A 14,656-nucleotide genomic window follows, 5' to 3' on the forward strand; every position below is an offset into this window, starting at 1 on the left:
CTTCTAATCTTCCAATACTCATATGGCATGACGTTGAGATTCTGATACGAGGCGAACTTGAATGCAGCTCCCCACCTGGCATATGCTTTTATATCACTACTTGGATCACAACACTTCCATTTTTCCACTCAAACACTCATGCCTTCCCTTAATCCTCTCTTTTTACTTTTATACTAATCTAAACCCCCTCTGGAAGCAAGGTAGAAATTCATCAAACCTTTTCACCTTTAATCCCTTTTTATCCCTCTATTTAACCTGGTTTCAACTCTAACCCACAATCACCACAATTCTACTCAATACATACATACTCCACTCTATCTTCCCCATTCAACAATGCAACCCATGGCTGCTGCAGCACCGCGTAAGTCGAGTCTTGTTAAACAAGACCGTCATCTATTCGCAACACGCGATGAAAATGCCTTGACTAAGCAAGTTTTGGCCACTCATTCTGAGGAACCCCTCGAGTTGCCTGTCAACCCTTTGCTCGGCCTCGTTGAAAAAATTTTCCTTCGAGCTAAACTCAGTACTCACCAGGCACATACATAACAATTGTTTTCTTGCATATTCACGATTCAAGCTGAACCAAATCATCTGTTTGGTCTAGAAGAAAGTTCTGTGCTCACTGATTAAATTTGTCTGCAGGGAACAACACGAGCTCAACTGGAGGCAATCGAAGACCGCTCTCCAGGCCCAACAGACTTGCTGGACTTGCTGAATTTTGTATCGTTCACTATCAATAGAGTTTCCAATGAGGTTGTTTACAGTTTCTTCTTCCTTTTAGGCACACAAGAAGAAGTTCACGTCCTTTCATAGATTCATTTTGTTCGCTTGTTTTGAATGACCACAGATACGGTACAGGTGTTCAAGAGCTGGGGATACCCATACCGTGACGATGGAAGTGCTCAATTTATTATCAAACTGGCCATGGGATGCTAAGGTGGTGCTGGCCTTGGCTGCATTTGCCATAAACTATGGAGAGTTTTGGTTATTGGCTCAGCAATCCACAACTGACTTCCTCGCCAAAGACATCTCGCTCCTCAAGAAACTCCCAGAAATGTTCGAGAGGATCGACATTGTGAAGCAAAAATTTGAAGAAGTTGACAAACTCATCAACACACTCATGGCTGTGGCCAAGTGCATTGTTGATTTCACCATGCTTCCTCCCCATTACATTACTCCAGACACGCCTGAAATGAAGAGCGCAACCACTCTTATTCCCACAGCTACTTATTGGACAATCAGAAGCATTGTTGCATGTGCTGCACAGAATGCAGGCCTCGTTGGAGTCGGCCATGAGTATGCCCCACCGTCTCCTACTTTTGGTAATCGAACTTAGCTAACCAACCATTCTTAGTTTCTTCTCTGCAACATTTCATCAGGTATTTAGCATCAGCATCTGAGTCATGGGAGCTGTCTAGTTTGACCCATAAGATCGACAGCATTCGGAAGCATCTTGAACAGCTGCTTCTTGCTTGTCATCATTACATAAGTGAGGCTTCTGTAGCTCTCTAAACTTCAATTCTTTCCCTGTTTTTGTTCGTGTTTGTGATTGATTGATACGCAGATGAGAAGATGCATCAAGAAGCGTATGCGAACCTGGTTCGACTTTTCGAGATACCCCACATTGACAACCACAAGATTCTGAAGGCTTTGATTTTCTCCAAGGATGATAAGCCGCCCCTCATCGATGGTCAAAGCAAGGAAAAGGTGGGTCCTCAGTTTTCCCTTTTCTAACAAACCGGACACACATTATAACGAGAATATCTAAAGTACTCCACATATTCTATTTGGGTTTCAAACTTTAATCACAACATCACAGGCTACCCTCGAAGTGCTGCGAAAGAAAAATGTGTTGCTCCTCATCTCTGACCTGGACCTGACCACAGTGGAGCTTTCAATGCTGGAACAAATCTACAGGGACTGTATAAACAACAAAAGTAGAGCAGAGAGCGATTACGAGGTGGTGTGGATGCCAATTGTGGAGTCCCCATGGACAGATGAGAAACAGAAGAAATTCGAACGGTTATTGGGGATGATGCCATGGTACTCGGTGGCGCATCCTTCAACCATCGAATCTGCCGTCGTGGAGTACATACGACAGGTATGGAAATTCGTCAAAAAGCCTCTCTTGGTGGTCTTGGACCCTCGAGGCAAAGTGGTTAATACCAACGCCTTCCATATGATGTGGATTTGGGGAAACTTGGCCCACCCTTTCACAAGCGCTCGAGAGGATTCACTTTGGAAAGAAGAGACTTGGAGACTCGAGCTGTTGATCGATTCAGTGGAGCCCCAAGTGTTCCAATGGGTATTGTATTCCGCATAAATTCCTTAATCTCAACCAAATTGAACACACTTGTCCAATCTTCATATATTCTCACTCACTCTGCTCCTGTAAATTCAGATAGAAACAGGGAAGTACATATGCATTTTCGGAGGGGAAGATCTGGGATGGATACGAAGCTTCAGCAGAAAGATAGTGGAAGTAGCCAAGGACGCCGGGATAGAATTGGAGATACTCTACGTAGGGAAGAGCAATCCAGGAGGGAAAATAAGGAAGAACATGGCCGCAATTGTAGAAGACAAATTGATCCACACCCTGGAAGATCCGACCCTGATTTGGTTCTTCTGGGTGAGGTTAGAGAGCATGTGGTACTCGAAAACACAGAGAGGGAGCACCATCCAAAACGATCCCATAATGCAAGAGACAATGACGATGATGAGCTTGGACAGCGGCGGGCAGGGGTGGGCGGTGATGAGCAAGGGGTCAACCGACATGCTTCGAGCCAAAGCCGAGATCATGAGCAATGTGGTGGATGGGTATGACAAGCGCTGGAAGGTGAATGCGAAGGAGAAAGGATTCATGGCTGCTATGAGGAAAGACCTAGAGGATACCCACACTCCCGAGCATTGCAACCGCTTGATTCTGCCTTCTTCGAATGGCACCATCCCAGAGAAGATCGTTTGTTCTGAATGTGGTACCGCCATGGAAAAGTTCATTATGTATCGCTGCTGCAACGATTGAGTTTATTCTAAGAACGGAAGCTCCCTAATTTGATGTTTGCAGTGTGGTTTGTTTGTTGTGAAATCCAAGTAATTTAAATCCATGTATGCATGGAACTGAAGATTCTTTTCCAATTCCGTTGTTACGTATCATTCAAATCAAATTTATATAATACTTATCTACGTAGGCCTTTTCTTCCGACTTTGTACGGTAAGAGAGTAACCAACAGACCTAACTGACTCAATTCATAGGCTTTTTCTTGATGGTCAGAGATAATTAGTCTTTATCATCCCCTTTCTCTTATACAACAATAATTGGCCTCCATTAGATTTCTCTTCTACTTCATTGCAGTATCTCTTCTACATTTGAATGTTGGAATTAAACATAGGCGGTGATAACAGCTTTATCAAAGGATAAATTGTGTAGCTTCAAGAATGTGTCCGGCAGGTCGTCATAAACTGGAAATTACTTAATTATTCCTTTCAGACACCCACATTAGGGGGATTCCAGACTAGTGCAATGCGGCAAATCTAGGCTAAATATTTTTGGTATTTCCTAATCCGATTAGGGATCTAAAGGATATTATTTCTGAAGATACTGGGGAGTAACACCATTAATCCTCTGAAGAACGTTTATTGAAACATAACTTTCAAGAAAACCACTGACCGGCGGAGGTTTTCAGTTTCAGAGACACATCAATGGTTTCTCTCAATTACATTTAAACTATATATTTGCATTTACCACCATGTACGATTAGATCTCAAGTTGAATACATTTAAGCATCTGTAAACTTACAGACGAATCAAAATCATTTCCTCCAATCAGGTCATATATAATTGAAAGCAAAATTTAAAATAACAGTAGAAAGACTACTTTTTTAAAAAAATTATTAGTGCAAGTTTCGTCAGACATTTCAAGACAAAAAATTGTTAGAGAATAGGAAGTTATAATCCGTTGGAAAGTATTAGAAAAATAGGAAAATAGGAAGGAAAGTTTTAGGAAAATAGGAAAGATTAATGAAATAGCATTAGAAAAATAGGAAGGAAAGTTTTGATCTTGTAAAAGTAACTGTACCAGGAGACAGGTAGCAGAGTGCAATAGGAATTTACACAACGCTGTTTAATACTGGCAAATTTAAATCAATTTATGCTTCGGAAACATGAACATCCATCATTTGAATCTGAAAGAGTTCACCAGTAAGAAGCAACAATTAAAGAAATTAATTTAACGACAAGCCAATAAACCCTAGATTTCGAAAAACAAATGTCTCATCGTCAAACCAGCAAAGCTACAAGTCACAAAACACTCATATCTTGACTCCGATTCAAACGAAGTCGATTAGGTTTGAAGAGTTGCAGTTAATGTACGCCTTCGTTGACACGTCCATCTGGATATAGAACCCACCGATGAACGCAACGCCTATCAAAGGCGATACAACACCAAAAAGTTTAAAAAATCATTGCAAGCAAAAGCAAAAAACAATAAGCCAATGAAAACGAGCAGGGAAGAAAAGATTGAAGACCCCAATAGTTCCGTAATCACCAAACTTCAGGAACAAAGCTCCAGCAATGGTCGCAAATGCGGCAGTCGAGAGTGATACAACCTTAGGGTTTAGGTGCTTTATTTATAGGCAATCGCGGAGCAATGACGAGCGGAAAAAATGGAACTCCGTTGGTGTGCCTGGGCTTCTGGTTTCTCTTGACTAGAATTTCAGATCCGGCCCAATTCAATAGTATTGTATTAAAAAGAGTAAAAAAAATGTTTTTAAAATAAAGGAAAAGAAATTTGCCCCCATGCAGGATCGAACTACAGACCTTCAGTTTACAAGACTGACGCTCTACCACTGAGCTATAGGGGCTAGTTGACATTTTCCTGTTTATGCTACAATTACAATGTTTAATAATCAGTCGCGCGCTCAAAATTGATCAAACGAGGAGATACATGTAATTTCATCGCATCAGATTACTTCTCAAAGAGATTTAGTCGTCTTCGCATCGCAACACCATCTCCAACTCCTGGCCTTGTTCTCCTGCATTCCTGCGTCGCGTTTTGTCCATCATTCTGCGGAATTATAATCTGTTGAGACGACAGCTTTTAAAGCTAAGGGAAGAAGATGGTGAAAGTAGCGACGTTCTTTGCAATGTCATTAGGGGCCTTTGTATTCTGGCAGTCGATGGATAAACTCCATGTTTGGATCGCTCTCCGTCAAGACGAAAAGGTTCTCTTTCGATTTTCCCCCTTCAGATTTCTCCAATTTTATGGTACTTAGAGTTATTTATTCAATTGATTTCCGTTTCTCCATAGAAGAGTAGGAAAAGAGAAAACCCTAGGTGGCAAGTCTTCGGCAGCTTAGCTTTGAATGCGATATTTCATATAACTTTTCTTAATTAGAAATTTGTGGTTGATGTTTTCTTTTGGCTTGCAGAACATTGGATAAACTGTTTTGAATCTATTTGCAATTCTTTTGGAATGTAAATCATAACCATTTATAAGGTATCTCTGGTGTTTCAGAAAGAGAGATTGGAAAGGGAAGCAGAGATCAGAAGAGTTAGAGAAGAGCTACTGCAACAAGCGAAACAGAACGACTCTCTTGCTTGACTTTTAACGCTTCTTGACCGGTGGCCTTCCGTCCTCTTTTTTGTTTTTCTGTACTTTCTGTTGCTGTTATCGGTATTGATCGATCAGCTTAGACTCTTACACATTTTATAAGTATCGGTTGTCCGTTCTACAACAATGATAATGGGGTGGCCTATAAATGGTCGATTACTCATTTCTACACCTTTCCTGCTTATCAAATCGTAAGCAATGCCCATTTCAATATGGAGCTTTGCTTTTTGAATAATTGAAATTCCTGAACTTGACTCCCTGTTGTGTTCTTACCTTGTCTTTGGGATGAGAATCTGTTTGCTTTGGGTTCAGGAGTTATCAAATTCCTGTTTCAGTTGAAGAACAGATATCAATGCAGCTATCTAAAGGTTGCTTTTCTTGAGCAAACGTTCCTTGTATGGAGAAAAATTGCATCTGCATCTTGATTCACCTGGAAAAGATTCTCTATATAATCTTTTAGCTCCTTTTAGTTTCATGTTGAGATAAACGAGTACTCATTTTACGGCATGTTTTTTTTTAATCCGGTTGTAGTGTTGACATGCTTGCTTGTCTCCTGATCAGTCCCTGTTTTGTTTATCCATGTTAGATGAGAGTTCCTTGGTTCTTGATATCTGTTCATCATTTCATGTATGTGTTCAGAAAGGCATCGTTCTTCCGAAGTTGGAATTATTTGGCCATTTTTATTGAAAAATAGAATCATTATGAACTCTATAAGATTCATTATTTCTAGGTTGAGTTCAAGCTTCCCATACTGCTGTGGACATCAGGGCTTTGATACAACAAGACTTCCTTAAGACATCTCCACAACCCTTATCTGTAACGCATTTGCTCGGTTCTGTTGATGAGTTGAGATAGGAGAAGAATTATGCAGTTGTTTAATTTCTTAGAAGTTTATTGCATATCAGTTCTTGCTTGCCCTGGCTATGAGGGTTGCTGTTATAATCCTATTTGTATGTTGTATGGTGGGCTTTCGTATATCCATATGCAAAAACCTTAATAGTTGTCTCTCGTGTGATGGATTTAGAAGCAAACCATAGAAACCAAACATTTTGCAACCTGCAAGGTGTTGGTTTCATCATTCACTGCTGCAAATATACGAAGGCCATTGGGAGGCACACTATTTGACCATATATTCTCCCTAAGTTTTGAGCCTTCAATGTCTCTGTCTGCTGCCTAGTAGGGAGGGTGTGTTCTATCTAATACCATGAATATTCAAAATAAAACAGTATCCATTACATCTTCGAAACTTCTCTTTCTTCTTCCTCAACCTGGTAATTGCTAACATTATATTGATAAAGTTCATCTGAATTTCTACTTAAACATATGGATCCTTGTGAGCATGAGAACCTGGTAATCTATGGATCATATATTCTTTGTTAATTCATCCTTATCCTTTTAGTTTGACATATATGAAAAGATTTAAACATTTAACCTCTAGATCAAAAATAAATATTAACGAAGGGACTTGTATCGCATGTACGGGTGACACTTGGCAGCTAAGCAATTGTACTATTGGTGTATTAGAAGGTTGGAACTCTAATTCTTCCTTTCCTATGTAATTTTTCTGGGGAAATTTTTTTTTTTGCACTATAGTTAAGCGATTGAAATGTTTCTCATCCAAATATTTGTATATAAAAATATATACGTAATAGACTCCAGCCTAGCATACAAGATAGAAGGACGCACAGTAACGGAATTTTCGAAAAATGTGGGGTAGTGGAAAAGGTAGTGATTCATCTATTTCGCCGTTTTGTGAAAAGATTTCTGTTTTGCATTAAAAGACGGTCGCAATTGGTGGAGGATTCATTCCCAATTCCACACTGCTTCGTAACATTTGGGGGATGGGAATATCTCTTCATGTCTCCTACGCATAAAACATTGATCAGAACAAGAAGCATCAACAAACCGAACACCTTCCACTATTTCATATGTGCCACCACTTATGTACTCCACCATAATATATATACATATATACATTAGGATAAAATATCAAATTCAGTTTCTATACTTCTTATTAATTTTTAAAATAGTCTCAACATTCAATGTTTTTTTTCTTTTACTAAAGTTACAATTATTATTTTACCCACTTCGATAGAAAGAACTTAACTTTAAATAACGAAATCAAAGATCTATTGAATTTTTTTGACAACCAAAAGTATGACTAAAATATAATATTAAAAACGATCGTTCCCAATTCCCGATGAAGAGTTCCCATTCCGATGATGCATAACCATTAGAGTCACCCCTTCCACATTTTCTGGCTAAAAGTTTGAACAATCATAGATGCTTCACTCTCAATCAACCCAAAGCTGTCACACCATGCATGTATATTGAAATATTCAAACAAATTATGAATATGACATTATGTTGATTGTATTTCAAATTCTACATTATCTGTAATGTTGATGCCAAACAAAGAAAATGAATTATCCATAAAGATTAGAGAATACTCCCCACAACAATGTTCATAAATAAACAAATCCAAGCTACTAATTAAGCAATAATTGATTTAAAAATAACGACCAAACTAATATTAACTAAACTACACTAATTACCTAGCACAACAATTCATGTTGGGTCAAATATGTTGATCAACATGATCATAGTAAAAACACTCGGCACCTAATGGATAAGAGGTACATATGGAGTAAACGCTAACCAAATTGTATTGCTACAATCAAGAAAACCTTATCACCATATCATCACCAACGGAAAAAGCGATCAAGTTGGTTTAGTTGGGTTCAAATTGATCCAGTTCAATTTCTTGCACCAATGCCATGTCTATATAAGCTGCTAAGACATGCATTGCCAAACCAACTCAAGCAACAGCTTTCTCATCCATATTACTCATATCCCTATTGAACTAGTTCTCCAAATCAATATGGCCATTAGCAAATTTCTTTTGGTTCCTTTTCTTTTGATTGTTCTAGTTTCAGGATTGGGTGAAAGCTTTGAATTCGATGAGAAGGAGTTGGCAACAGAGGAAAGTCTATGGCGGCTGTATGAGAGGTGGGGTAACCACCACACTATCTCAAGGGGCCTAAAGGAGAAGCATAAACGTTTCAACGTGTTTAAAGAGAACGTGAACCATGTGTTCACAGTGAACCAAATGAACAAACCATACAAGCTGAAGCTGAACAAGTTCGCGGATATGTCCAACTCTGAGTTTGTGAGCTTCTATGCTCGCTCCAATATTAGCCACTACAGGAAGTTACATGGCAAAAGATCAGGTGGATTCATGTATGAGCAGGCTACAGATCTTCCATCATACATCGACTGGAGGGAAAGAGGAGCTGTCAATGACATCAAAGAGCAAGGCAGATGTGGTATAATTTCTAATTCTGGCTAGACAACTCAACACAACGTTTAAGTGTTTTGAGAGTTCTCACAATTAGATTATGAAAATGTAAAGCATTCGATGTCAATGGAAATCATAAATAACCAATGGATTATGAAATATATTGCAGGAAGCTGTTGGGCGTTTTCATCTGTGGCTGCAGTTGAAGGAATCAACCAAATCAAAACCAACCGGCTACTGTCTCTATCAGAGCAGGAGCTGCTCGACTGCAATATTAGGAACAGAGGCTGTAACGGAGGATTCATGGAGATCGCATTCGATTTCATAAAGCGAAATGGTGGAATCGCCACTGAGAACAGCTATCCGTACCACGGCGCAAGAGGATTGTGTCGCTCATCCAGAGTCAGTTTTATAATTGAATTCAAAACTAAAATATATGGATCCTTTCAGAAATGATCAAACTAAGCATCTACTTCTTTGGTTTAGCAGATATCTTCACCGACAGTAACAATCGATGGATATGAAAGCGTACCTGAAAACGAGAATGCCCTGATGCAAGCCGTCGCAAACCAACCAGTCTCAGTCGCCATCGACGCCGTGGGAAGAGATTTCCAATTCTACTCGCAGGCAAGTTTGTGGTTCATTCGAGAAATGAATTGCTTCACTATAATATCTTGAGGCATTGTTAATCTTAAAACCGTGGGAAAACTGCAGGGAGTGTTCGATGGATACTGTGGAACGGAGCTGAATCACGGAGTGGTGGCGATTGGTTACGGAACAACAGAAGAGGGAAGAGATTACTGGATCGTGAGGAACTCGTGGGGAGTTGGATGGGGAGAAGAAGGTTACGTAAGGATGAAGCGAGGAGTGGAGCAGTCGGAAGGGCTGTGTGGAATAGTCATGGAAGCCTCTTATCCCATCAAATACTAGCACTCCAAACCCCACCCACAACCAGATTACTTCTCAGTCTTCTTCTATCAGAATTAATTAAATATATGTTTCATGAATTACTCTTAAATGAAAAATAAGAAATTTAGTGTGGCTTATTAAAACACTCTTTCTTCCATTCATTTCCATAATTCAGTTTTAAATACAGAATGGAATGTATTGAACTCCTCATCAAATTTCCACCCAAACATAAATTAATTCAAATTAAAATTCAAATTAAAATTCGAATTAAAATTCAAATGAGAGGGAGAGAGAGAGAGGAGGTGAAAGTGACAGAGTATTTGACATTGCCGATTTGATGTATAAAGTAATAAAGTTGGTCAGCTCTGCCCCCCCTTCTCTCATCTTAACCCCCTTTGAAAAAAAATAAATAAATAAACGCACTAGTCTTAAGCATACAAGCCCCTAAATTAGTACACTCACATGTTTCCATTAATATAAAATTAAACGCCAACCATATTTAAACAAAAAACTAATTTAATTAAACATACGATAAATATACTTGAAAAGCATGTTTTAAAAATTCTGCAAAGGACAAAAAAGAAAAAAAGAAAAAAGAAAAAAGAGACAGATGTTCCACCTACACGACCTCCAAGACCACCATCGAAATATCAACAAACCCTCACCATCTCAAATCCCTATGCAAGAGAGAGAAACGCCATTTTCATCTCCTTGGCTAAGAGCATAAAATGTCGAAGAAACCCCCATCCATGAGAGAGAGAGAGAGAAGTGATGGATAGTCAGTCAAGAAGGTGGGTGGAGGCGAGCTTTGCCTTGTAAGACGGCTCCCCAGCTCCAATGCTACCGTCATTTTCATTTGTGTTTTGTGATTTTTTTTTGTACAGTTCGGTAAGGTTGTGTGGTGGGTGGGTGGGTTCACAACACCACATACACCTTCTCCCCCCACTGCCACACACCCATTACCAATCTTCTGATCTCTTGCTGCTGTCTCCTTCCTCCTCTTTACCATTACCATTACCACCTTCCTCCGATGACTCATCTGTGGTGGCCTCGGTGGTATCACACGGGTGTTCTCCATCACCATCATGCATATTTCCGGCAACAGGAAGCGGCTCTGTCAATTGAATGCCATCTCGAGGAGGCAAAAACACCACCGGCAACTCATACTGTTCCATTTCGCATGGAAATTTTGAGTTCCTGAAGTGCTCCTTCAGTGCTTCTAACCCCTACACAAAAGCAAACAAACAAACCAAAATAAGCAACTTTTGGAAATTAATTAGCCCAGCCATATGACTATTACCCACCCACCTGAAGTCTAGCGTAGGTAACCTGGCAGATCTTTCTGGAGTTGAAGATTTGCCAAGCTTGGAGATGGAAAGCTTTGTACAGTCTCCATGCTCCTTGTGGGGAGGTCATATTCACAAACCCATATCCCACATTGCATTTATTGCTGCAGTTTGGAAAGGAAAATCAAAACAAATAATAAGGCAATGAACATGTGGTCCAGTAAGATCAACAAAAATGACAGATGAAGAAGCAACATAATCACTCACATGAAGTCAATAGGAAGATATACGAAATCGTAGGAGGACACAGGAAGGCCCTTTCCATCGTTGCCCAACTCCTCGTTGCACTTCACGCAGTGCTTGTCCAGAGTCTTCAGTAATAACTTCAGACTGCCCATTATATGTTTGTTTCCCCCATTAGTCCATGCCTTATAATAATAATAATAATAATAATAATAATAATAATAATAATTTCCTTTAAAACAGATCCTACTTTCAGGCCTGTTCAGAAATACTTGTCGTTTGCTTCAAAATGGAAACATTTTTTTATTTAGACCTCCCTAGAGGTTGACTGACTGAGTTTGAAAACGTTTTTAAACACGAACCAAGGACATTCATGAGCTTGTTTCTATAAAATAGAAATGTACATAAAGAATGAAACAGAAAACTCACTTATACTTGTTGGGTATGTTCTTGATCATAACCGTAGTTCTGGACTCTCTGCAATCGGGTGCTTCTGCATCCATTGCGTTTTCGCTTATTAAGAAACACGGGTCAGATTTCTTCAAGAAGTTGTTCTTCCTCAACCTAAAATTAATCCTAGGTTGAGAAAATGCTTCTTGTTTTGAGCTGGTTGGAGATTGCTTATTCATAATCTTCTTTGCATTTATCCCCTTCGAAGTGTCGACTGAGGCCCCTATTTCAATTCCATTTCCTGTATTTCCACTGCAATTCAATGGCTGCAACTTGTCCATCAGTTCATCTGCATTGTTTAAGCTCCGGCCGCTCACATATTGCACCTTCTTGGGGAAAATTTGCGCTTGCGGGTAGAATGGACGATGTGGGTCTTTGAAACGACCAGACAGCTTCGAAGGCCGAGACGAGGTTGACTGCTGGTGGTGTCCAGTGTGTAGTGTTCTGGAGGCGACCATGGGATTGAAGAACTTCCGGCCATTGCCACCGGGACGGCTGAACTCAACGACGACCGGCTTGCCGTGTATTTCCTTACCGTTCATCTCTTTAACGGCCTTAGCGGCATCTCTAACATCAAAATACTCAACGAACCGTTGGTGCTTCTTCAATGGCGTCTCCCTAAATTCCTTCACGGGGCCTTACTCCAAAGAAAAAGGTAATCACTGAAGCGAAATAGGAAAGGGAAAAAACAAAAACACCCCACCCCCCACGGAAAAAAGAACAACAAAACAATTACTGTACAATCATCATAATGCATCTGACATAGACCATAAAGTAGGGGAAGGAGTTGGCATCAGATATAATAACGAAACCCCCAAAAAAAAGTCCCCACCCAAACGAATGGGAAGGAAGAAAAATTACCAAAACGCTCGAAGATTTCCTTGAGAGTAGAGGCGGAGACATCCAACTCCAAATTGAAAATAACGACGGTGCCTTGATTGTTCCAGTCCAATACGGCGGGGTTATTAGTCGGAATAACGAATTCGGCCCACACAGCACAGCCGCCGATTAGGGCACGAGCCAACCGCGGCGGCGTGTCGAAACTGTTCTGCGAAAACCAAAAATGTTGGTTGCGAAGTTGTTTTTGACGCATCGAATGTTGGTTCCGCATCTCTCGAAAGGCCTTTTCTGCATGCCTCAGATCGTAAAAATGAACGGTCAGGATTCCATCCCTGATTCTCTCCATCTGAACCCCTCTCACATCCCCAAACCATTCCAAATCCCTTCGCACCACTGGCTCGCTCACGTCACTAGGCACCGCACTCAGTAACAGCGACCGAGTCGGACACGACGACAACGGCTGAACCTGCGGCACCGCAATTTCCTCCACTGGAGTAACAAACACCGGATCAAAATTAACCGGAAAATTAGGGGAATACGTTATCACAGAATTGCTAAACGGTTCCACTTGCAGTTCGCTCATCGACGGTGGAAACGGAGCACCGAAGGAATAGTAAACATGGCAGACGGGGGGCCCAACAACAGGAGGCAGATTACTGAAGTTTCCGGGTCGGAACTCTCGAGCGGCCGGGTCCAAACTTCTCTGAAGCCGGATGACACCAGTTTCTCCCATGGCCGACTTGAAACTCGTAACGAACGTCGGCGGACAAAAGCCGAGGTCAGTTAAGCCGTTTTCCGACGGAAACCGGTCGTGTTTCTCTCGTAAGAAACCCTAATAAATTCCGGTAGACAAAAGGAGATGAAGAAGGGTTTGGTTTGGTATGGTTTGGTATGGTTTGGCTGTTTCCTGTTTCGCCACATCCATTAAGGAGCAGGAATAGGTTGCTAAAAAGAGAGGGATATGGAATGATAGTGACCTAAGAGGAAAATACGGAAGTACCCTTGAGAGGTATCGAGAAGAAAACGACCATACGAATGTTTAGGAAGGGCAATGAGAGGGACAAAAAGGTAGGAGCGCCACGTATCAACGTCGCGCGTTTGCCGAAGCCGGAGCGAAATAATAATAATAGAATAATAATAATAATGTTTCCTTTTTGTTTTTTTTTTCCGTTTATATATAATATTCATTATTTTTTGTTCTCACGGGCACCTCCTCACCTTGTAATTGCTTTATTTATTTATTTATTTCCTTTTTCTTTCTTCTGTTTGTTCGTACATTTATTTAATTTGCCCGACTCCTCGTTTTTGCTCCCTACCCTCTTCAGCTATCAACGCACAAACACATTGTTAATTTATATTATTTTAATTTTTTTAATTTTCGAAATTCGTAACACATTATTTATTTTTATTCAAACTTTTGAAATTTCAAAATATTTAACCGAATAAAAATCTGAAAATACTCGCCATAAATGGCCGCCGGTTACTCTATTCAAAATCTTCCTTGTTGGACTACAAGATTACGCGGTATAACAACAAGATTACGCGGTATAACAATAGCGATGGAAATAAAATGCCAAAATAGGAGCATTTTTGGAGAAAGGTGAGAAAAAAAATAATATTAATTGGGGTAAATATAATTCAATAATGGAAATAAATATTATAATAAACAGAGTGGGTAGCAATTTAGCATGGTGTGTCTGCATTTGTGTTCCCCGTTAACACTAAGAACGAGAATTATTAAGCGATGACCCACGCACTCTCTCTGAAAATCTACGTTGCTCTCCTGTTTTCAGGAACTATATTACTATACTTCTCACTTCAAATCACCACATGAAAATATAATATGTGTAACCCGTAAATGACCCTCTGTTCCAATTTTGATTAAATCTGGTTCCCAAATTAATTTACTTTTCCTAAAAACATTATAATTTAACCATTATTGGAATGAGCATTGAAGTGAAATGACCCATGCATGCAAATCCATGCACGTAGCCTTTGCTGCTCATTGCAACATAATATACA

The 14,656-nt window shown here is 40.0% G+C and overlaps 4 protein-coding genes and 2 non-coding genes across 6 annotated transcripts; 3 read left to right on the top strand and 3 right to left on the bottom strand.

Moving 5' to 3' along the window:
* The first annotated feature begins 14 nt into the window (after nucleotides 1-14).
* LOC111462869 (protein SIEVE ELEMENT OCCLUSION B-like) lies at nucleotides 15-3,184 on the top strand. The gene is made up of 7 exons (XM_023106654.1): nucleotides 15-534; nucleotides 643-753; nucleotides 848-1,296; nucleotides 1,380-1,489; nucleotides 1,565-1,707; nucleotides 1,820-2,305; nucleotides 2,402-3,184. Exons 1-7 carry the CDS (start codon nucleotides 334-336, stop codon nucleotides 3,020-3,022), a joined length of 2,121 nt encoding a protein of 706 aa, XP_022962422.1. The 5' UTR covers nucleotides 15-333; the 3' UTR covers nucleotides 3,023-3,184.
* An 883-nt stretch (nucleotides 3,185-4,067) lies between these two features.
* On the bottom strand, nucleotides 4,068-4,209 carry LOC111463032. Its single transcript, XR_002713819.1, has one exon. It is a non-coding gene; the product is annotated as a small nucleolar RNA snoR137 (small nucleolar RNA).
* A 578-nt stretch (nucleotides 4,210-4,787) lies between these two features.
* Nucleotides 4,788-4,859, bottom strand: TRNAT-UGU. Its single transcript has one exon. It is a non-coding gene; the product is annotated as a tRNA-Thr (tRNA).
* A 93-nt stretch (nucleotides 4,860-4,952) lies between these two features.
* On the top strand, nucleotides 4,953-5,865 carry LOC111462876. Its single transcript, XM_023106670.1, has 2 exons — nucleotides 4,953-5,219; nucleotides 5,513-5,865. The coding sequence occupies exons 1-2, from the start codon at nucleotides 5,115-5,117 to the stop codon at nucleotides 5,597-5,599; spliced, it is 192 nt and encodes a 63-aa protein (XP_022962438.1). The 5' UTR covers nucleotides 4,953-5,114; the 3' UTR covers nucleotides 5,600-5,865.
* Nucleotides 5,866-7,933: 2,068 nt separating this feature from the next.
* Nucleotides 7,934-9,862, top strand: LOC111462875 (vignain-like). The gene is made up of 3 exons (XM_023106669.1): nucleotides 7,934-8,934; nucleotides 9,076-9,308; nucleotides 9,396-9,862. Exons 1-3 carry the CDS (start codon nucleotides 8,409-8,411, stop codon nucleotides 9,582-9,584), a joined length of 948 nt encoding a protein of 315 aa, XP_022962437.1. The 5' UTR covers nucleotides 7,934-8,408; the 3' UTR covers nucleotides 9,585-9,862.
* Nucleotides 9,863-10,396: 534 nt separating this feature from the next.
* Nucleotides 10,397-13,538, bottom strand: LOC111462870 (protein terminal ear1-like). Its single transcript, XM_023106655.1, has 5 exons — nucleotides 12,656-13,538; nucleotides 11,774-12,431; nucleotides 11,369-11,491; nucleotides 11,124-11,265; nucleotides 10,397-11,041 (listed from the first exon to the last, which is right to left on the bottom strand). The coding sequence occupies exons 1-5, from the start codon at nucleotides 13,365-13,367 to the stop codon at nucleotides 10,775-10,777; spliced, it is 1,902 nt and encodes a 633-aa protein (XP_022962423.1). The 5' UTR covers nucleotides 13,368-13,538; the 3' UTR covers nucleotides 10,397-10,774.
* Nucleotides 13,539-14,656: the final 1,118 nt, after the last annotated feature.

The sequence above is a fragment of the Cucurbita moschata genome, unplaced genomic scaffold (assembly GCF_002738365.1).
Source record: "Cucurbita moschata cultivar Rifu unplaced genomic scaffold, Cmos_1.0 Cmo_Scf00027, whole genome shotgun sequence".
In the NCBI taxonomy this organism is placed as follows: Eukaryota; Viridiplantae; Streptophyta; class Magnoliopsida; order Cucurbitales; family Cucurbitaceae; genus Cucurbita; species Cucurbita moschata.